This window comes from Kryptolebias marmoratus, linkage group LG20 (genome assembly GCF_001649575.2).
Source record: "Kryptolebias marmoratus isolate JLee-2015 linkage group LG20, ASM164957v2, whole genome shotgun sequence".
NCBI classification, from domain to species: domain Eukaryota; kingdom Metazoa; phylum Chordata; class Actinopteri; order Cyprinodontiformes; family Rivulidae; genus Kryptolebias; species Kryptolebias marmoratus.
This window is the reverse complement of record NC_051449.1, coordinates 2,696,061-2,719,293: the sequence shown is the minus strand read 5'-3', so window position 1 is coordinate 2,719,293 and position 23,233 is coordinate 2,696,061. Positions and strand designations below refer to the sequence as shown.

The following is a 23,233-nucleotide window of genomic DNA, read 5'->3' as shown; positions in this document are numbered from 1 at the left end:
ATCATTTCTCAACATCTGAATCTTTGGTATGAAAGGTGGCGGGTGATATGCATTCCTTAAAGAAACGACTTGAATGAGTTTCTCAGACACCTCCTGAGTTACTCCTGCTCTGCGCTGGTCCTCACCTCCTCCTGTGTCAGCTCCTGGATCTGTCTTGGCTCCTCCCACATTTCTCCAACCAACCTTTTTACATCATCTTTCTTCTTCTTCTTCTTTCAGCTGTTCTCTTTCAGTGGTCGTCCTCCTTCATCTAACTCTGTCTTCTGTGTCCTCTCTAACTGCATCCATATCTGTCCTCTTTGTCTCTAGCATCCTTCTGTCCCTCCTCTGGACATGTCCAAACCGTCTCTAACTTTATCTCCCAGTCCTTCAACCTGTGCTGGACCTCTGATGTCCTCATTCCTAATCCTGTCCGTCCTCTTCCCTCCCAAGGACAACTTAAACATCACTGTAATCCTTCATTTGTTTTATTTTTAACACCACATGAGAGCTGCTCCATGGATGTCCAAGAATAAAAGCCTTTGACCTTTTTGAATTCTGCATTTTATTACTGAATCTGGCAGAAAGGAATTAAACTGAAATTAAATCCTACTGTTTAATTGGACCGATTTTCTATTTCTGTACAGAGCCCCGACAGGACTTTTATATATATACTTTACAGGATATTATATTATTATTATAAAAGAAAACTTAAATCCACTCAAAAGCCTGATCTATGTGATGTTTTAACTTCATGTTATTCACCTCTTGCTTCAATCAGTTAGGATAAACTGTCCCTTTTTTTTTAAACCACAACTTCCAGGCTTTTGTTGCCCCCAACTGTTTAAAAAGTGATTTGCCAACAAAAAGTCAAATTATTTTTAATAAAAGTAAAACTGCTAAGTTTATTAAGTTTGACTTTTTACCTTTTTTTCAGTCAGAAAACGGAGTTAGCCTGGGCGGGGTTCCAGCCTTCGTTGCGTCAAAGACGCGCAGCAGTGCGCAAAATCAATGTTTATGTGCAAAAAACAGAAACAAAGTCGGACAAATGATTTATTTTAGGTCGCGTGTGTTTGTGTGGAGCTGAATGAAGGTGGTGTCCGGAGGAGGAGGGGGATTTCAGGTCTGTGTGAAGAACCGCTCCATCCCCTCCTCCCTCTCCTCCTCCTCCTCCTCCTCTCTGCTGGAGCTGAGGAGATCTCTGTCGGAGCTGGAGAGGACAGCTTCTCTGCAGCCTCCCGCCGTCTCATCATGGATCTTTGGGCTGAAAGAGTCGCTCGGATTATCGCTCCGCTCGCCCTCTTTGCGTCCTGTCTGTGCGGGACAGCCGCAGACGGTGAGTCTGCTGTGCGCCTTTTTTTTTTTTTTTTTTCTACTTTTCTCCCGGAACCTGAACCTGAACCGAGTCCGGGCATGGCAGAGCCGGAGAGGATCCTGCCCAGAGCCCGGGGTCTCTGCTGTTTTATTAAATGTCCCGCTTCCTGAAAATGACAGATTTATTTAGCGGAGCTTTTACTGCGGTAGTTTTGTTTTGCGCATCGACTTGTGATTTCAGCGTCGTCTTCACCCTGCTCTCTATAAGACAACTTTTTATTCTCTTGCATGTTAATTTAAATCTATTTAGATAGCAGTAGCAGTTCAGAGTTGAGTCTTTGTGCACAGACTGATCCGTCCTCTGTGTCCAAAAATCAGGTGATCTGTTTGCTTTCTGCTCAATTTGGTGCTCATTGCAGCGTGATGAGCATCCTGGGTCTGAGCCTCTGAAGATGTGTGTGTGTGTGTGTGTGTGTGAGTCCCACAGTCATGTTTGACCTCCACATCAGACCGTCTGCAGGTGTGAAACTGTGTGGGAATCTGAAATCTGAAGCAGGGCGTTGCTGTTAACCTCTGTCTGAGAGAAGAGGAGGAGAAACCTGAGGGAGGAAGAGCTGGACAAAGAGTGGAGGAGTGGAGATGATGTATATGTTTTTTAAAAAAGGTGCAAGTTGAATTAAATCCTTTTTTTTGTCTTTGCCTCCCTCCTGGCTGTACCGTATTCCTCTTTTCCATCCTCAGCTGCTTCTCTCCTCTGCTCTTCATCCCTCATGATCCTGTCCTCCTCTTCTCTCACTTCCAACCTCCCTCCAAGCAGCTTGATTTGAAAATTCAGGTGCAGCTTATTAAGGCTGATCTATATGTAGAAAGTTGCCGTTTTCCCTAATAAAGGAGAAAACCGGACAGAATTAGTCTCAGAGATCAGTGAAACTTGTTTTTTTCTGTACCTTCGTTCTCCCTGCGTGAGACCTGATGAGCTTTCCTCTTTCAGTTTGTCTGATTCTTTTCACTCCAAACTCGCAGAGCTCTTAGCCCCCACTAGCAGCTTTCCATAACTGATAACATTTTTCTTCATTTCACTTGAATGATTGAGCCTCAGTTTAATATGAGTTGAATAAAAGACTGCAGTGTTCAGAGCATTTAAAGGTACAATGAAGCTAAATAGGTTTCTCGTAGTTTTCTGGGAGAAATATTGTGCATGTTGTACCGCCGGAGGACGGAGCTGTTTTTACATCGTGGTTGTTAGATGGAAGGATGTTAAACAGCTTATAGGAGGGCTGAGAGGGCTTTCTTCTTGCGTCTCTCCTTACAAATGGTCTCCAAAGAGGGAAATGGAAGCCCATTGATTCTCTGAGACGTTTTCACCAAATGTTGCAGGATTTTCAGTCAGTTATAACGCAGTTACCAAGATGTCATGCCGCTCGTCAGGATGGAAGGGGAAATTTCCCACTCCCTGCAGCTCTGGGTCAGGTGTGCGGGGCTTTGTTTGTGTTTGTTTTAATCAGCAAACCTTTAACGTTGCACACAAACCGCCTCGTTTCCAAACGTTCATAACAAAGGTCATACCTACAGCATCTGATCTCCCACATCTGAGCAAAACTACTCCTGATTGGCTTACCTCAAGTTTGTTGAAAAATAAAAAATCTGTTTTTTTGGCAGATTTTAGAGAAAACTTTTAATCGAAAAACAAACAGTTTAGAGTCAATTTTGTGTTGACTCAACTGCAATATGCAGTTAATAAAGAAATGATGTTACTACCAACCTATAGATACAAAATGTTTGTAAAAAGTCGGTGTTGGAGCGTCTCAGAACCCTGTAGCTGCAATATCTTCACTGCTTCTTTGACTGATTAACTTCAGATCAAATTTCCATTTATTCGTGTCCAACTTCCCCACAAGTTGCCATGAAGTCACACAGGAAGCAGAAAATTCCTTTTTAGTTCTGGTTCTGGTCAAATTGTTCTCCCGCTTCGTCCCCATCAGTTGATCCTCAGAACCAGTTGGGTGCCTTGCAGAGGATCAAGCTGTGGTTTGTTTTATAGCCAACAATATATTGTACCATAGCTGTGATGGATTAATTATTCATTTATTTTTCCTGTGACCAACCCTGCAGGAACTTTCCGTTTGCGTGCAGAGGCAGGCCGAGGCGGGTACGAATGGGTGCAGGTGGGCATGAAGCTGCTTTTTGTGGGTTCAAAGTGAGCAACGCTGTGATTTAGCAGAGGGGTAAATTGACTTGGAGCTGTCAGTTCTTGTGTGGCACGAAAAGGGACAATATTTTCCCCATCAGTGCTTCGTTTCACTTATATTTTTAATAAAAACAAAGCCAGAGATGAGCCTTTCTAAGTGACCGCAGTGAAGTTTATTTGTCCATAAAAATAATTTCCTTTTACCGAAGCAGCAGCGTTTTACTCTGTGTATTAAACACACCAAATCGTGTTAAAGTGAAGAACGGAGGACCAGGCTTACACACACACATTTATTACTCTGAAACGAATGCTTTTCTGCCTTTCTGCACTTTACAGTTTTATTCATGAGTTTCAGGCATCCGGCAACTGATCTGTCAAGTTTTTTAATTCAGAAAATGTCTACAAAGTGTAACATGAGCCATCTTGACTCGGTGCTTTCTTCACTTGGTTGTTTGAGGTTCAGAGTAAAGAATGAGGACTTTCTTTTTGTCCCTTTTTATAAAGCTGTTATTTCTGGCACCACAATTATTAAAGATAAATTAACAATGTGCCATTAGAGCTGAACCGTCAGCCGTTTAGAGTTTCTGATTGGCTTTACCCGCACATTTTAAATGCATGTTTGTTAAAAACTATCCATTTGTCTGAGTTAAAAGTGTTCCCATGATATGTATTTTCTGTTCTTTCATACATCCTGCTGCGGGAGAAATGTTTTCACTCTTCATCTTTATAAATAAGTAAATCAGAATTGCTCGTTTTATTCCTACAAACCAAAGGAATGCATCTTTTGTACCAGAATTTAAGACTAAGATCACTTTATTTGGAAAAAAAGACACCTGTAGCTATTTTGATCAAATCTGAAAACTAACTTTATATTTGACTTCACGCGATATTCTGCGATTTAACTGGTAAATAATTAATTATTTAAAGTGATGTATTGCTAAAATGAAACACTTATAAGTTATAAAAAGAAGAACTTTAATTAAAAGTCTCATTCAGACGATTAAGCCTCAAACAAATTCTTCTCTGTCAGGTGTTTTTTTTGTGATTTAGTTTGATTTTCCGTGACTTTTCTCCCGGTTCCCAGATGATAGGAGGAGCTGGAAGCTGTGTGTGTTTCTTCATCCTTTTCTTCCTCTGTTCCTCCAACCTTAAATAAAACATCTTCAGCTTCACCGACATGACACTCTCTCTCTGTTGTTTCACCTTTTCTCCTGCAGGTTTTTTTTCTTTCTCCTCTTCTTTGCTGCTTTTTCCTGACTTTCTGATGACCCCTCATTCCCTCCTCCTTGACTTTCAGATTGCTCTGTTATTTTTCGCTCAATGTTTTTTCTTTTTTCCCCTCCTGCCCAACACATTTGTCTCTGCTTTCTGCTGCATCTTTGACTCTTTTTGTCAATGTTACACTTTTACTATAATCCTTTTTTAGTTTTCTTATTCCTATTTCTTGTACTTGTCTCGCTCAGGTATTCTCTCTGCAACGCACAGCACGTCCTGTTTTTTCTGTCTTTCGAGCTGAATGTATTTTGTTGAAGCTGATGCAGTTTGAGAATCGTATCTGATGCTTTTTTATTTATACTTACCTGAGGGATTTTCTTCAATCCTGATAGAAACCTACACTTCTGCTCAAGAAAGAGCTGATTATTACTTATCTGCCAGGAGAAAAAAGAACAAAATAATACAGCGCAGATGTTTCACAGGGTTTCTGGAGATTAGGGGCGACCTGATTAAATACGTTTTAATGTCACTCAGATCCAATTTTATAAGAACACATAGAGAAAGAGCGTAGAAGTTAAATTCCTAGCATTCCTTGTAGGAATGCCTATCACCCACCACCTTTCATTCGAGTGTTTTAGAGCAGGGGTGTCAAACCCAGTGACGCAAGGGGGCCAAAATTAAAAAATTTGGTCCTAGTCAAGGGCCAATCACGATCAATATTTATTAAAAATTACATAAATAAACCTTGGTTTTAGATGTATTATGTCAAATCATTCATATAGAAATATCACTGACCTTTTCCCAGTTACAGATTATACAGAATTTAGAGCAAACAGACTTTAATGAACACAGACAAATAATTCAAACTTCAAAAAGCTCATCATTAGCTGTTATTTCTTACGCCTCACTCAGCTTTTAAATGAATTTTTTAACATTAAAACAGCCAAAAACCTGATCATACAGAAATTAAAACTATATATTGTTGTTTTCTAAGTCACTGTCAGAGAAAACTTCACTAATTAGGCTCAGTTTTTTTTTAACAAAATAAGAATCAGAGACTCGATCTGTCCCAGACTAGAGGGCCAGATTAAATGTTACAGAGGGCCGGATCTGGCCCGCGGACCTTGAGTTTGACACGTGTGTTTTAGAGTAAGGAAAGAAATCCTAGTGATTTTTCAGACATTAAAAATAACTTTGATGCATGATCTCATGAGATATCTCACAGGATGTTTTAACGCTTGGGTTAGTTGTTTTAAATCTCAGCTACCACCGCTCAAAAGTTTAACTAATTATCTGTAAAACTGGCTGGAATAAATCCATATAGCCTTTTCTAAGGTTAGTTGGCTGCGGTGGCCATTTTGAACTTCATCATTTTAAATGAGTCCTCGCTCTCAAATCACGATCTGTTCCAGTCCGGCAGGAGATTCAGGAGCGTTAAAGACAAACAGACTGAAACCAGCTTTCGTCCCAATTATCAGGATATTAAATTCCACCGAACATCTTTAAAGCGATATCAGCTGTCATGAACTCTTTTTAACTTAATTTCATTGGACTTCTTACACTGAAAATAAAGATATATTCTATTCTAACCTATTTGAATGTTTCATTAAAATTCGTTCAGTGGTTTATGAGATATTTTGCTAACAGACCATTAGTTTTTGTCAGAGTTTTAAACAGATTTTGCTCGATCAGTTAGCCCTCACGGTATAAACTGTGGATCACTCTCAGCTACTACCACACCAGATTTTAGCTCTGTTTCTGTAAAATTGACTGAGTAAAAGCCAGCTTTCTGTTTGATAAGGTTTCTTTACTGTGGCGGCCATCTTGAATCAAGTTGACTCCAAAAGTTAATCAGTTACAGATGTCGACTCGATAATTACTTTCTGAAAGTTTCGGAAAATTCTGTCAAGTTTTTCGGCGGCGGTTGATAACTAATTCAAGATAAATAAGAATTAAAACAGAAATAGATGCAATAAAACGCTGCGCTGAAGCCCGGCACGTTTAAACGAGAAATTGAGAGAACATACTCTGTTAAGTTTAAATATAAATGTGCAGCGAAGTTCTGCATTTCTCAGTATATGTGTGTCAGTAGTGATTACAGCCGGAGGGACGCTCCGCTCTCTCAGCAGAGATGACAGGCCACTTAACACCAAATGAGATGGATGGAAACTGTTCAATATTCTGCTGGGATCACGGCCTTTTGCCAGAACCGGAGTCAGATCTGGACCCCAGCCAGTACCAAGATAAACTGTGGTTCTGCAGGTCTTAATGTCTCCAAAGCTCCTAACTCGTGTCTCAAAAGACAAAAAACACGTCTCAGTTCTTGATCAATTAGGATTTAACATCAGAATACAGCAGAAAGTGGATTATAACTTTACATTTTGCCTGTTTTAAACAATCATGTTTTCATCTTTGTTGGGAAATCACCTAACAAGGATTATCAGCTTAATATTCCTTTAATGAATGCATATCGCCCACCGCCTTTCAAACCAGAGTTTTAGACCAACACCAGAGCTGTTTTGATCGAACCTTAAAAATACAGATTTCTTCTAACATGTCTGTGTTCAGGATGACTCTCATCTACTACCACTCCAGATTTGACCTCCATATCTGTAAAACCGACTGAGTTGGAGCCATTTCTGTGGTGGTTAATGTCAGTTAGCTGTGGCGGCCACCTCGTTATGCATTTAATTCAAAAGTTAATCAGTTGGCGATGCATATCCAGTGAAAACTTTCTGAAAGTTTCATCAAATCCGTCCAGTGTTTCATGAGATATTTTGCTGACAGACAAACAGCGCTGACTCCAACAGTTAATGCCAAAGTTTTAAACTAAGATCTTGTGCGTTGAGTATCAGTTGTAGTACAGATTCTGTGAAGCTGATTGAGTTACAGCCATTTTTTGCGTTTTCTAAGGATCATCTTGATTTGGATTGGCTCCAAGAGCTAATCAGTTGCAGATGCACGTCCAATAATTATTTCCTGAAAGTTTAATTTAAGATCTGCCCAATGATTTATGACCTATAGACACTCACAGATACGGGCAATAACATTATTGTTCAGCGGGCGATCGATGTTTAAACATTTCCTGGATGACCTGATTTCAAAATCTAACTCCAAATCATCAAATCTCGCTCTGTTCTGATTCACCCGTAAAGCTGTAGACTCTGAATGCATCACAGAAAGGACGGATCGTTTATTGCTAATGATAAATGAAATAATGGGTTTGAAAGCTCAGCTGAACATCCCAGTAGACAAACGTTTTAAAGCCTTGGAGATGTTTGTATCAAGAAGGAACCTCCATCTCATATCACGCTGTAGTTTCTCGGTGTTTGTTGTTTCTCCTTCAGCCTCTCCTTCGGTCTCCGTCAGTGTCTGCCTCGTACTAAGCTCCTCTTGCCAAGCGTGACCCGGCGGCGCACTCATCATGCACGGCCCATAAACTGCAGCAGCATAATAAGTTCAGACTGCAGGGATCCCACAGAGCCTGACGTCTTCACCCGCCGCCCAGACTCCTCTCCGTTCGTTACGAAGGCTCCGCTAAACGACAGCGAAGCACAAATACATATCTCAACAACTGATGGCGCTCTGATGATCTGTGAGCTGCGGCAGGGAGCTCATGTGTCACTGGATTGGACTTAATTAGATCCAGGGAAGTCGGTGAGTGAATCAGCTGACCGCAGGGCTGCAGAGTCGCTGTGCGTTTAATCGCCTTTCAATAAAACAACATTAAAGAGTCACTGTGGGTTTAGGGACTTAAAAACAAGCAGCTGGAAGACAAAAACCTGAAGCAAAAGTGACCATTTAAGCTGTCAGAAACAGATCTGATGTTTAATTACCTTCAATGCTGATAAATATCTGCTTTTAATTGATTTCTCTTGTTTTTCTTTCATAGAAATCCTAGAATGTTGCCCTAAACCAGGGGTGTCCAATCCTGGTCCTCAGGGCCACCATCCTGCAAGTTTTCCTTGTTTCCCTGCTCCAACACACCTGATTCAGAGGTTAAATCACCTCTTCATGTTCTGCAGAAGCCTGTTAATCACCCTTTGGTTTAAATCAGGTGTGTTGGAGCAGAGGAACAAGTAAAACCTGCAGGATGGCCCTCGAGGACCAGGATTGGACATCCCTGCCCTAAACGTTTGAGAAATATCATCAAATTTTGCTATGATTGTAGCAGTTTAGTATCTCACTTTGTTAGTTTTCTTTACTCATCGTGAATCAGTTATTTTACATAAATACAGGAACATAAGTGAAAACCGAAAATAGAAGATGCAAGATTTCAATCAAACAAAGTTTAGTCTGGGTCAATGATGTGGCCCTGAAATTAAAAACATGAGTATAAATCATAAATTTCTACAGTAAGCAGATAAGTAAAGATGGAAACATTTAGGAGCAGTGGAGACAGATCAAGATTTCTGTCTGTTAGCAAAATATCTCCTGAACCACAGGATGGATTTTAATTTTGTATTTGATTAGATACATTATGCGCTTTAATGCTGTAATATTTACCTGTTTTATGGCTGAATCGACACCATGAGTGCAGCGCTGTGAAGTAAAGCTTATTGGACGAGCAACACAAGCGCTGATTGAAGCTGCGGCGAGTCGAATGAAACCCAAACGTTTCACTGCAACTTTCGGACCTGAAGGAATATCTGCCCAAAAACAAAAACACAAACCAGCGGCTCTCTGAAACCAATCAGTCATCCTTCAGCTCTTTGGTCCCCAGAGAACCCACCTATAGAACATCGCTCACTTAATAATCATCCTCGCCAACTTTTCCCTCCACATTTCATTTGTTTCAGAGCTCTGCCGGAGCCGGGGGCAAGGTCTGACTAAAGCTGTTTATCAGAGTGACTGAAAGGGGCTAAAATCCGCCCAGTGAGGTTTGGTATTTGTGTTTCTTCACAGCGCCTGAGCAGCAGGCCCAAATTACACGTCGAAATTATCAGAACTGGTTGGAATCTCCATATAAAAGAGTTCACTCGTATATTTTCCTTTACAGCCTCGTAATTTAGAGCTAAATCAACCGCAGGCACAGTTTTCTGAAGAACGAAGAGTCAGACTGAGATCATCCTGTTTATTAAACCTAACTTTCACCTTTAAAAATGCTATATTTTAAGCAGAATATTCTATATTTGCAGACGCAGAACTACAGCTGTCCATGGCTGAACATAATGCAGGAGTTGAGTGATTACTGACTCTGAATATCCAGGTGGAAAAATTACCTTCAATTTAAATGTTGAAAGCTTTTTGTGGATGGTAATGGAGGTTTAGGAGTCCGATCATGCATTTATGTGCCTGAATGAATTAGTAAGTATCGTAGAAGGCTGCCGTGACAGGTGGGTAATCATGTACTTGCCTGTTCCTGTACATGAGAGTCTTTTAAGGTAGTATCTCACTCAGCTATGACTAGTTGGCGAACGGCTTTCAAGAGAAAGAGAGAGACAAATTTTCTTTCCAAGTAGTGGTAGGGTTGATGTGGGCGTCTCAAACCTGTTTCAGACTCTTCTCATTTCAGTTTTAGGCCAGTGGAGTTGTATTTTGACTCCTGCACTACAACGGAAACCATCTGAGGCTGTAGCCCTCAATGTCTAGATCTAAAAACCTTGCTGATAACGAACAGTAATTATTAAAAAATTGGTCCAAATCTGCCCATCTTCATTTAAAAAGTGTGCAGTCAATTCGTAAACTTTGACTTCTGCTAAGGTGGGAACAAGGCAGGTACGATGTGGTGCTATCTGACTTTAGCAAACACAAAAATGGCTACAACTCTGTCCGTTTTTTACCTTAAACTTGTTGCCATAGTAGCTGAGTCTGTGCGCTAACAGGTCAAAATGCTTTTATCTGAAAACTTGACATAAAACTGAAGGATGGTGCATTGATCAAGACCGGTTCGAAAGATTACAAGAAAGCCAGGCTGCTTGGAAGCAAAGCGTAAAGGAATAAGTGGCTGTTTAAAACTTTTGCACAGTACTTTATGTTAAAATCACCAAGAGTGGTGAAGGCAAGTCTGCATAAGTGTGACAGTCGCTCATTTCATAGATTTCTGTCAGCTCTGGCTGAGGAGTTGTCTGCTCTGCGTGTTGCTCCGCCACCTTCACATTTCCTCTGCCGAACCGCTAATTTATCTGTTAGAACTTGGACTTCTTACTTCAGGCCCCCTTTTTATTGACACCTTTTTTTCTTTTTGGTGTTAGATGCATTTTAAGGTGGGTGTGAGTGGAGGAAATCACGGAGTTTGTTCAGGTCACCCATCTGAAAGTGAGGGTTTCAATCTCCTCCTTGACATCTGAACTAAAACTCTGCCGGATTCATCAGTTCTCCTCCAGGTTTTTATCCTCGCTGCTTCACTGAAGTGTGTGCTGTAATCATAGCCTAATGACAGATTATCTCTCGAATACTAAATAACTTTAATCCTATCTTAATAATACTCCTTCTGAGTGTGTGTTTGTACGCTGATTTGCATTTTTTGCCCTTTTCTTTGGCTGTTTAAATAGTGGTGATTCACTGGTTGTGGTGAGTCACCGCGTTCTCAGTCTGAATAATAAAATTAAAAGTTTGTAATTAGTTTACTTTCTTCCTGTAAAGGAGACATGGCCATCCTCTCCTGCCTAACAACAAAACAAAGAATCTTAGCAATGGTTGATGTGTGAGAAGTGGTCATATTTTCATTCATTTAGTGATAGAAACAGTGTCTAAGTTAATTATTCTGTACGACCTGCTTGGTTTGGTCTTCTGTGTGCTCAGTGTGGCAGCAGAGGTTTGATTATTCAGCTGCTTCAGGCTGAAGGGACCTAATATGAGTTAGAGTAAATTATTGAGATGTTGGAGGCTGAATGGCAAAGTCGGGGGTGTTATTACTCACACGGTGAAGGCTATTGGGTGCCTTTAGAAAGAGTTGGTTATTTAAGCTGTGGAGGCTCTGGGGGAATATTAGGAATGCCTGATTAAATCTCTCTGCTCCTGAAGTATCCCCTCATCTTGCTCCAGGATGAATCTGGTAAATGCCGAGGATGGAAAGTGTAAATCTGAACTCATTTTAAGTGTTGCAGAGTCCTGTCTCCTGGGAATTTATGGCTGAGATGAACAGTACCGCTGCTTTTTTTTGTGTGAATATGTGTCGAAGTTCCTTTTAAACCTCCGGGTTGTTTGTGATTCATGAGAGGGCAGCATCAGCATGAGCCAGGATGAGGAAAAGGGGAAAGTAGCCGAGGATAAATCTCCTTCATATTTCTTCTTTAGTGTCATTTATGGAAATGCGCGCTGGCAAAGTGGAGCCATGAATGGGATCTGATGAAGTCAAGGTTACAGAGCAAATGAGAAGCCACCGATCATGAATGAGGTTTTATTAACCTGTGGATCTACAGGTATTAGGGTCCGCCGGACCGGTGTGTTTGTTCAAGGCCGCCCCCCCAGAATGAGTGTGGCTCCCAAAACAATGAAGCCATTTATCAAATGCAGCCACTGTCATCGGAGATGACTTGTTGTTGCTTCAAATATCACCTTTCATGTGTGGAGGTCACGATACTCCATCACTCCGTGACGGGAGACTCCACCAGTAAATGGATTTTACACTTAGAACTCTATTTGCAGCAGCTCATGTATTAGTTATGACTGTCATAATTTGATATTATACTGGGGACATTAAACTTACCAAATCAAACCGCGTTAGTCACCAAGGTCACTGCACACTTTCATTCCCTATTACTGCTGAGATTAGCCTGAGATGTATTGTCCATTTAGGAAAACACTCAAACATAACAGAAGATTAAAGTCAATGAGAGACCAACACACTCATCAAAAACGATACAAGCAAATTACAACAGTATCAAATATTTTAAAGCAAACAGATAGCAATCACAATAAAGCAAAGTTCTCTTTGGCTGTCAGCTCATTTAAAGTAATGCAGGACCCTGTTTTATTAGTCCTTTGTATTTTTTGTATATTTACTCATCGTTTTCTTTCAAATGGTGATAGAAGGCTAAAATGGTGATGTTTTGGTTTGTGTGTCTGGCTGTTAGCAAAATATCCCATGAACCACTGGATGGATTTTAACCAAACCTTCAGGAAAAAACTCATTGGATGTTCAGCTGATTAACGTCTAGAGTCAATGCAATTCAAGGTGGCCGCCTCAGCCAACAGACCTTAGAAAACACAAAAATGGTTGTAAATCAATGAATTTCACAGATACCGAGTTAAATTTCTGTTCTGGTAGTAGCTGAGAGTCACTCACAACACATACTACAAACGCTAACAGATTAAGCAAAAAATGATATCATGAGAGACGATTTAACATTATTTATAAGGTTTGACCAAAACATTTTGTTATTGTTAAAACAAAAAGATTTGAGTCTGAAACTCGGTGGGCGATATGCATTCCTTCAAGTAGAGATAAGACTTCCATTAGTTTTGTTTTTTAGGTCTGCTCCTCGGCTCGTTTCAGTTGCTCTCTGCTTTCCTGATCCTTATTTATTAATCATTAGTTTGTAGGTTCCTCCGTGTATTTACAGCCAGGATTCATTTGTTCACCAGAACTCTTTGATTTTCTTCACATGGTACATGACTTTTAAACTAACCTGCATTTGGAGTGTTTCTAATTTCTTTTCATGTTTGATTAAAGTTGATTTCACCTTTACCTACCTGCTTCTGACCTCCCTGTTCTGGAATTCGGTATTTCTCCTGCCACCACGGATTGTGACCCAGCAGCAGCTTTAAAGGGGCTTCCGGACAAATAAATACCCACGTGCTGTTTTACATTTCAAGAAACCAGAAAAACATGTCTTCTTGCACAAATCCTCTGTTCCTCACATTTCCTCAAAGTCGCTGTTCTGATTATTTATCAGGCTTTTGTCTCATCGTTTAGATTAAATTTGGCACCAAAATGACTTTGATTAGGTTTTACTATTTTATGTTTAATACAGCAAACCTTTAAAGTGAACAAAGATCTTGTTTAAAAACCCAAACCATGTGTTTCTGTTTCGCGTGCTGTATTTGTAAAATGAAAGCCGTTTTGGACTGATGGTAGCAGAAGACCCGGGGAGTCTTAAAAACCGTCGTGATTCATCTTCAGAGCGTTTCCAGCTTTCTCTCTTGGACTTTGTCGCTGTCCTCGCTCTCGTTCTGATACACTCTGGATGAGGTCAGGGGATGAAAATGGCTTTTTCTCAGTATCGTTTGACCTCTCCCGTTCGGTTCAGAAGAGACAGCCCCATGCTGATCCTCCAGTGTGAGCTGAATGTGGGATGGAGAATGCAACAAAAAGGAGGTTTGTTCGTGATTCTTAGTTCTCATGGCTGATTTATCTGCAAACAACAAGAATAATATTATTCAGCTCGTAGCATCTTCTGAATTTTACAGTGATCTTGTGTTATGGCTTGTTAGTTTGATAAATCAGTCAGGTGTCTGGGCTTGTCATGAAAAATGCCAACATAATAATTCAAAGCAGAAACCCTGAGTGAAACATGAAGGAAGTTTCTGTTTTCATCTTTAGCTTTGGTTGAAATACCTCATTTTATTTTGCTTCTCTGCTCCAAACCTCTTAAAAAAGACATTTAATTTATTTTTTGTGAAGTAGCCTGAGCCAGGAATCAAAAATCTACTTCCTGGTATCTTGTTGTTTTATTTCACTTGATTCAAGAACATCATAAGAAGCCTTAAGTTTTTAGACGTATTTCCTTTTCCTTTTCTTTTATAAAGAATGGTCCAGTGCTTCCTTGGCAAAAAACAAAACAAAAAACCAAAGCTCCTTTTTATTAATATTTAAATATCTTTTTTATGACTACAACTTACACGCTGATGGAGGACCCTGCTAGACCAAAGCAAATTCAGTGTGAAGGTAATCTTGATGCTGCGATATTCTCCCAAATAGTTTTTTTTTTCTGCATCCTGTATTTTCACTCCTCTGCCTGCCAGCAGCCCATCTCCATGCCTGTCCTACCTGGTTTGCCCACACTTGCATCCCACCCCGTGCCCAGTCCTGGCACGTGTCTGGGTGCAGCTGTAAGGCCTAATAGCGCGATGCTTAATAGCTTGAGACGGTTGTAGCCTAACCACGAGGCCAGTCCTGCCTCAAATCCTTGCCAACCTTGTTGTGTCGGGTCCACCGCTCTCCCCCACGCTGCACTCAGGACCCCGTTACGCCGCAGCCGTCACGGCCTTGGTGTTTCTGGAGGGAATAATTTATGCTTTTATCAGAGCTGGCCTTGACGACTGCACTGCGCTGTATGTTGGGCTCAGTCAGGCGTCTCTTTTTCACCTCCAGCTTGTCTCTCCTAACTGAAGCATGCAGATTTCAGCTCATTTTACGTCACAGAATTAATTAAAAAATTTTCATGCTGACTTAAAAACGCCTAAACAGCGTTGCCCCCTCGTATCTGTCTGATGGATCTTGCTTTTGGTCGTCCCTAAAAACTAAACTGAAGCTCAGAGGTTATCTTTTTTAGTCATAAGTCCTAAACTCTGGAACAAGCTGCCTTTTTAAACCAGACAGGCTTCTTAATTGTTCAGTACTTTGGTTACAACGTGTTGTTTTTAATGAATTGACTTGAGTTTTCTTTTTTGTTGACTTATTCCTCTATCACTCACTGTAGTCTTAATGTTTGCCATGGCCTTTGATACATCCCCTCATTACAGGAAATTACAAAACTGTCTATAAGCAACTCTAGGTTTTTACTTCTTTCTCTTTTTTACAGCGGAAACAAATCTGAAAATAAAATCTGAATAGAGTTTTAAACAGAAAACTCTTTGTATTTATATTTAACAGTTTAGCTGTTATTTTTAAGAATATTTTGGTCTTCATGTTGATATGCAGCAGGTTGGGGATCAAAACCTCCAACGAGATTTGAACCCCTCAGCCTTTAATCTGCATTTCAAGCTGTTTATTAGAAGCAAACCTGCACCACGGAGACAAAATATAGAGTATGAAGTATATAAGTCAAATAAAATATAAATATAACCTCATATTTAGTTGACTTGCTGGAGGTCTGCAGTAACCATGGTGTCTTTATTTCTTCATGGCTCAGTTTCAGCTTTATGGTGTCTTTTTTACACACGAGGATCGATGCTGATCACAGTTATAGTGTTCTGTTGTGTATTTTTTATGAACCAAGTGGCCGCGGCTCTGCAGCAGCTGCTGAAGCAGTGAAATCATTGAGTTTGTGTTGCAGAGGAAGAGAGAGAGAGAGAGAGCTGAGTCAGTGATCTTTAAAGGCAGAGGAATAAGGCTAAGTTTTATCAGAACATGGCGGTGTGAAATCAGAGCAGAATTATAACAGAGTAGGACGAAGAGAGGAAAAAAATCAGGAAGACAGGGGTGGAATGAAGTACGAGCAGATAAAGCTCAGGGGTCAGAGCCTGCGTGATGTTTGGTTGTATTACTCCACCTCCATTACTCACAAACACTGACATCTCCCCGTCTTTCTCTCACCGACTCTGCTGCGAAGCGACAACCATCTGCTCTCAAGATGCACCGCCTCACATCCCCGAAATGATTTGTTTTAATGAGATGGAGGAGGAAAAACAGAAAACCAGGTATAGTAATGAAAAGCAGCGAGGAACTTGATGAAGACGAGCAGAAAAGGCTGCGATGTGTAGAGAAAGCAGGTGGAAGCAGAGGATTAAGGTGAGAGACGACGGAGAGGAAAACAGGATGATAAGACAGCGTGTCGAGCTAATAGTTCCTCGTGTCTTCCTCCCTCCTGTGACGTTCTTAACTGCTGCTACAATTTCACCCCTGCTGGCTGTGAAGGGAGCATGAATTTGTGTATGCTCCTGTTTAGCCCTCCGTTTTGCAGCTCTGGACTGACGGGAGCATTTAATGAGTTTGAATATGACACGTGCGTCTGTGTTTCTCCTGCAGTTCAGATCATCTGCAATTTAACAAATAAATGATGATCCTAATTCCTTTGCTTGTCGTGCCAGCTTAAATCGAACTGGTGCTTTAGACGCTAAGGACATGAACAGGAGCGGTGCATCAAATTATGAGATCACAAAAATATTCAAGTATTCATTTGTGTTTTATCCTCGGTAACAAATGGAAGATGATGGAGTTCAAATTGGGTGTGAGGCAGAGGGTCACTGCACATCAGTCTGAGCCTGATAAATAACTGATTTCTGACGCCTCTCCCTGCAGCAGGCTGCGTAATGTTTATCCAGGCTAATTACCTCCCTTTTATCAACGTAATTACGCTCCATCCACAGATTATCTTAGAGCAGTTATGTAAGATCATTGATTTATTCAGTTTTCATTTAAACACCAGGAAGTGATGGACCTGTGCGCCTCGCCTCCTGCTTGTGATTTATGCTTCAGTCCAGATCACGTGAGAACTCATCTGCAGATCATCTTTACTGACTCAAAACTGCAAATTACAGATACAGTACTTAAAAAATTATCAAATTACATTAAAAATGACACCAGACATGTTTTAGCTTCATTGATGTTAAACTATTGTAATTATTTAACATCCTAAACTGTCTGTAAAAATACTTGCATATTTCCTTTTCATGCACTGTATCTCGCACAGACAGATTTTATGGCTGTTAGCACTAAATATTATCACCCATCTCAATATTTTTGTTGTTTTTCAGTTTACACTTCTGGTTTTACGACTTGTTAACTCCACAGATTTGATTTGCTCTCATCCGCTCTGAGTCCAGATGTTCACGAGGCAGAAGTTATCAGTTGGTTTCCCTCGGATTATGGTATTGCTTTAGAAATATGGAAACATCCAAATACAGCTTCTTTATTCTGGTTTAAAGTGCTGGAATCCTTACTGGGCAAACATTTACCTTGTGACAAATGACAGAATAAGAAAATAAATGATATTAGATGGTAATAAAGACTAATTACAAGATTGTAAACTGAAAAAAAAGGAAATTTTACTCTAATCTTTTGTTTCATCTACTTAAAGTTGTTTGTTTTTATGATCATTTGTTTGGTTTTTGCCTTTTAATCATCTCTGTTTTGTAGTTTCTGATCCTATTATTTATTGAAACGGCTCGTCTGCCTCCTGCTTTTGATTTCCAGCCATGTTTTCTTCCAAAACCAGTTAATTAAAATATTTTCAGGTTGCGTTTCGATTTTCTGTTTTTTTTTTTTTTAAAGAGCCATAAAAGCAGTGATGTTTGCTTCCAGACCTGCATCGTAAAGACAACCGATGGTGTATAAAGAAACACAAATTCCATTACAGAGGTGTTAAGGTGACTGTAAAGGCAGGAAAATGTCTGACTTTCATTCAGCAGGTAACACAATAAAATATTCAATGCATAATACATATTAGTGTCTAATAAAGATACAGTAAAAGACAAAATTCAGCCACATTCAAATTATTGCTACTAATGTATTTACAAATATTCAACAAATATATTTTATTTAATGCTGCGTATAATTCATAGTAAACAAATACAGGAAGAAACATTAAAATGTAAAATTTCATCTGAATCAGGCGGCTCTGAAACTGAACTGACTCAACAACCGCAGATGTTAACTGGAGAGGTCTCTGCAGTTGGAAACTGACAATTACAGCTTCGACTTTGTCCCTAATTTTATTATCTGCTTTGCCATTATCGGCGTATTACAAAAATCCCATTAGAAGAGTTTCCTGTAGGAGAGGACCGTAGCTCCAGGAGGTTTAAGGTCTTGATCCGTTATATCGCAACAGTGAGATAAATTCTCACCCCAGCAACCAAACACCAAAAAAATTGAATTCCTGTATAGAGTCTTATTATCAGCTTGAAGATAAAACACTTCAAGGCCCAGCAAAAGATTAAATTTTAGTCAGGCAGAGAACAAATGTGAGTAATTCTGGTTTGGAGCAATGCCACCTGCAATCCTCTGCTCCATAACCTCCAGCAACACCATCAGCAGAAGCGTCCTGAAGAAGAACCAGAGTGTAACTTCAGTCTAAGGACTGCAATTTATCAGCTGTAAAATACTTTCTGTTTTTGTCAGATTGGCTAAAAGGATGTCTAATTACCTTTTCGTTGCAGGGATTTCACTCAAAAACTCTTTTCCAACCTAAAGTAAAGTTTAACTGTATCAAGCGAACAGTTTAAACTGAGAGAAGTGGTCTTTTCAGGAGCCGCAAAGTTGAAAAACGAGCTGAAGATTACACTTAACTTCATGGTGGTGGTGTTTTTAGGAGATGGCTTAGATGGTTGAGGCAGCAAAAACTTGGTTTAAAAGGCAAAGTAATAAAAAACTATAATTACATTTTAACAGCTAAGGGTTGTTTGTCAAAGAATAGGGACAAAAAGCTTATTGAATGAGAGCAGCAGCTACAAATGACAGCATGAGAAATAACATTAAAAACATTCCCTAATTACATTTAAAAGTCTTAGGGTGAGTCTGTGATTGTACTGAAAACTTCACTCTATCCAAAGGCGTTTTTAGCCTTTAGACCCCCTTCCCACTCTTTGACGACCCCGCTAAACTCTCCACAACCTTGGAGAATGAGACTGGATTGTTACAAATTTGGAAATCCTTCAATTAAAGGCAATCATGATGGTGCTACACCCTTAGTACTCCCCATATAGGTTTCTTCTTCCATTTTCTACATGTTTGAGACACTTTCCTCTACCTTCTCCACACTATCTGTCAACAGGATGGTCTCTAAACATCCATCCATCCATTTTCTTTACCTCCTTCTCCATTCCGGGTCACGGGGAGCTGGTGCCTATCCCCAGCAGTCACTGTGCGAGAGGCAGGGGACACCCTGGACAGGTCGCAAGTCCATCACAGGGCCACATATAGACAAATAACCATTCACATCTAGGGACAATTTTAGAGTCATTAATTAACCGAACTTGCATGTTTTGTTTTGTTTTTGGTCTGTGGGAGGAAACCGGAGCACCCGGAGTAAACTCACGTCTGCACAGGGAGAACATGCAAACTCCACCCAGAAAGGCCCCAGGTCAGGAAGCGATCCTGCAACCTTCTTGGAGGCAACAGTGCTAACCACTACGCCGCTGTGCCACCCGTCCCTAAGCATTACTACCCCATATATCCAACTGTCCTGACACGACTCCATCGGACCACTTCAGGAAAATAACACCATGCCAGCACAGTGCTACTGCTTCGTGTATCACATCTGTACTTTGTTTTCATGAGCAGAATTTTTTTAGATATATAGTGTGGTTCAGGGCCTCAACCATCAGTTTCAGCCATGCTGTGGAGGAGAAAACACCATTCAGCAGCATAAAAGGATGCCGGCAGGCCTGACCATGATGGCAACAAGCACATATTTCTTTGCATCCAAACGGGGAATGAAGGGCAGCTGAGCAGGTTGTGGTATTTATAGTGATGTGGAGAGTGTGGATTGCTTAGTGAGAGCGTGGTATGATCACGTTGGTTGTAACGAGCAGGACACGAATCACTAAGAGCGTTGCGGTAACTTCTTTGGGACGCCACCCTTGATCATAACTACCTACAACCTTCCTGTGCACGCTCAAAACCCTCCATGACCTGTCCCACTCCATAACACTATATCACAGATAATGTAGGAGCTTCTTGTGATTTAATACCTGTCTGAAGACCTCACCTAGACCCTGCTAAGACTGTCCATGTCCTTACGAACCTTTTTACATCATAGCAGCGTCATCATCCAGTGTGAAGGGAAGCCTGTGAGGAATTAGTGGCCTGATGTGTTTTCTTTCTAAACTTGACCAACCGGCTTTGGTTTATTTGTGAAACTCGAGAAAATATTTCAAAGAAAGTGAAGGAAAAATGGCAGCAGCAAGACTTACCAAGGTGAAACAAGTAGAAACCATTAAGGAACCTCCACCCATACATTTTATAAGTACTTATGCTGACATTGATTTATGACCCAGATGTTTTCAAACAAACAAACACAACATATATATATATATATATATATATATATATATATATATATATATTATTTTTTTTGGGAATTTCTGGAAATTCTTATTCACCTTTTCTCCGACAGAAACTCTAAAATCCAAAGAAAGATGTGACCCACGAGCTGTGACCGAAGTCATCCTTCATTACTGAGCAGTTCCCTAATTTGGGCCAGAAGTTTAACCCCGTTTGCCCCCAATTACACCGCCCTGTGAAGGTTTATGGTTCAGGCTGAAAGTTCTGCATCGGTGCTTGTCACCAATCGTTTAGGAAAGAACGAGGAATTCTTCTGTTAATCAAAGAAACCCAGAGATCTTTTTGTATTTCCGCCTCCAGGCAAGTTGAGCTGGGATTGTTAGAGAGGCAGGGGAAGACAGGGAAACATCAAATTATCTGCAGAGAAGTTTTTTAAAGAGCACTTATGTTTAATGTTTCCTGAGGGAGGATGGCTGTAGAGTCGAATTTAGTAAATGCTGCAGCTGCAGCTGCTGTTGTGGTTTAGCAGAGGTCTGAAATGCTCACACACAAAAAAAACCACAACGATTCATTCAGGCCCACAATCACAGCAGCTCATTTCTCTTCTGCGGAGCTAAAACGAACGATTTGTTATAACAGTGTCAGTCTCGGGTCTCTGTGGAGCGGCTCTGTTGTTGGAAAGAGGCTTTTCTAGAAGCATGCTCCCCTTTATGTTAGCACAAGTTTCCAAACAGAATCATCCCAAATCTCGAAGCTCCTGTACTTAATTATTCTAACACCAGACTATTAAATGCATGGCGTTTATGTAGTTGTTGAAGCCACTTGTGTAGCTTCTTACGATAACTGTCTGACAAATTGTTCTTTAATCCACTCCCCTCAACTGCAAATTATATTTTCAATATTACTACACACATTATCATACCATATTTCAGGGACTCTATCTAAAAAGCATTACTTTAGGAGAAAAAAAAATACATAAATTTGGTCATTTGGGCTTTTATGGATTGTTCAGTTTACCCAAAAAAAGTAAAATGCAGCACCATCATATTTTCAGAACTGTCTGGTCGGGCTGCTGAATTTATCACAGATTTATAGTCATCACATTATCAGTGAGCACAACATCAATACTGCAAAGAACTGCTTGGACTGCAATAAAACCTAGACAGAAAGTATGTACTTTAGAACAAACTCTGATTCTTTATAAACCGTAAAAGTCTTATTGGCATCCAAACTTTAAAGAGACGGTTCAAATCTTTTGACAAGGTTCTGATAAAGGATTTGTATAATTAACATCTTACCTGCTGTGGACGGCTCTTTGCACGACCTCAGTTTGGAGGAGCAGTTTTACCCTGACGGTCCTAACGAGCTTCTTAACGAGGCAACGGCTAATTTGAGCAGGGCCACAACCAAAGTCATCTAAGAGTTCAAAATTTTTATATCAAAAGCTATTTTATAAACCATTACATTACTGTTGATTTTGCATTACAGGTATTTATGTATTAATCTATAGTTATTTGTAAGTACAGCAGCAGCTGGCTGTAGCCCTTCCTTCACAAACATCATATTATTTCTTCCAGAAAACCCGTGTAGTGCAAAAATTGAGCCATGGAAAGGTTTATAAAGTGGCGTTCACATCAACCATTATAAAATGTTTGAGACTGGAGCTGATTAAAGACAACAGTTCAACGCTTTGGTCTTGTTTCCACTCAGACTAGCCATTAGCTCGTCAGTCCAGTCAGAATTAAACTCTTTCTCAGAACAACTCCTTTAAATCTGCTAGTTGGCTGCAAACGAATCTTCTTAATTGTGATTTTTTTGTCATACTATCAAACACCGTAACACCTAGTTTTCCTTTTTGCAAAAAGACACTTTGGAAATAGACACTAGCTTCTGTTTTCTTGTCACATTATCAACGTACCACATTTAGATGTTTGCTAATACTTATTTAAAGTAGAAGAGCGTGAACAGTCTTCTAAGAAATTACAAAAGTTAATCAAAAGTCATTCATGCTGCTGTTTATTAACCTCAGAAATACTTACTGTATGGAAATGATCACCAAGGGTTTAAACAAAAGCTGAAGAAAATTAGCAAGAGACGAATCAAACCCAAAGCAGTCCTGGATCTGGTTTCAGGTTGCACTAAAAGCATTTTATTGATGGCTGCAGACCCTTTAGAAACACACTGTGCTGCCCTGGCACTCATTTGCATAAAAATAGTTTGTGTTATAAGCTTTTTTTTTCTCTCCTGCTGCAATGCAGAGTTTTCAATTTTATGAATCCCCAGCATCCAATTCAGTGTTTTCTTTTTTGAAACAAATTACATTTTCAGAGGGGCTCGGGTGATGTGGACATTCTTTAGCTGTGTAATTTATTTGAATGAAAAAAACAGATTTTGCAGACAGTTTTCTTTTTTGCCCCACAGAGTCTTGTTGGCCTGTTGCCCTCTATTAAGAGAAATTTATGTTAACTATGTTTGCAGCGTTTACTTGCTGCAGCTGGTGAATTAGCAGATATTTTACTGCACATAAATCCCCCCGTGTCATAACTCGGGAGGTTTTGTCCAAAGAGCGAAACCAAGACCAAACACGGAGACGGAAGTAAAGGTAAGTGAGTTTATTTACAGGGTGAGACTATATACAGTGGGCGGTATCCGGAGCGGTCTGCAAGAGAAGGAGAGCTAGGTGAGTCTCGGGCACAAGTCTTGATCCA

The 23,233-nt window shown here is 40.2% G+C and overlaps 1 protein-coding gene across 1 annotated transcript in view; it reads left to right on the top strand.

Moving 5' to 3' along the window:
- Positions 1-1,021: 1,021 nt before the first annotated feature.
- Positions 1,022-23,233, top strand: part of LOC108232834 (contactin-associated protein-like 4) — a 118,327-nt gene continuing 96,115 nt past the window's right edge. Inside the window, exon 1 of the mRNA XM_037973024.1 lies at positions 1,022-1,315. Within this exon, the coding sequence (XP_037828952.1) occupies positions 1,231-1,315 (85 nt within the window). The 5' untranslated portion in view covers positions 1,022-1,230. The remainder of the gene's footprint in view (positions 1,316-23,233) is intronic.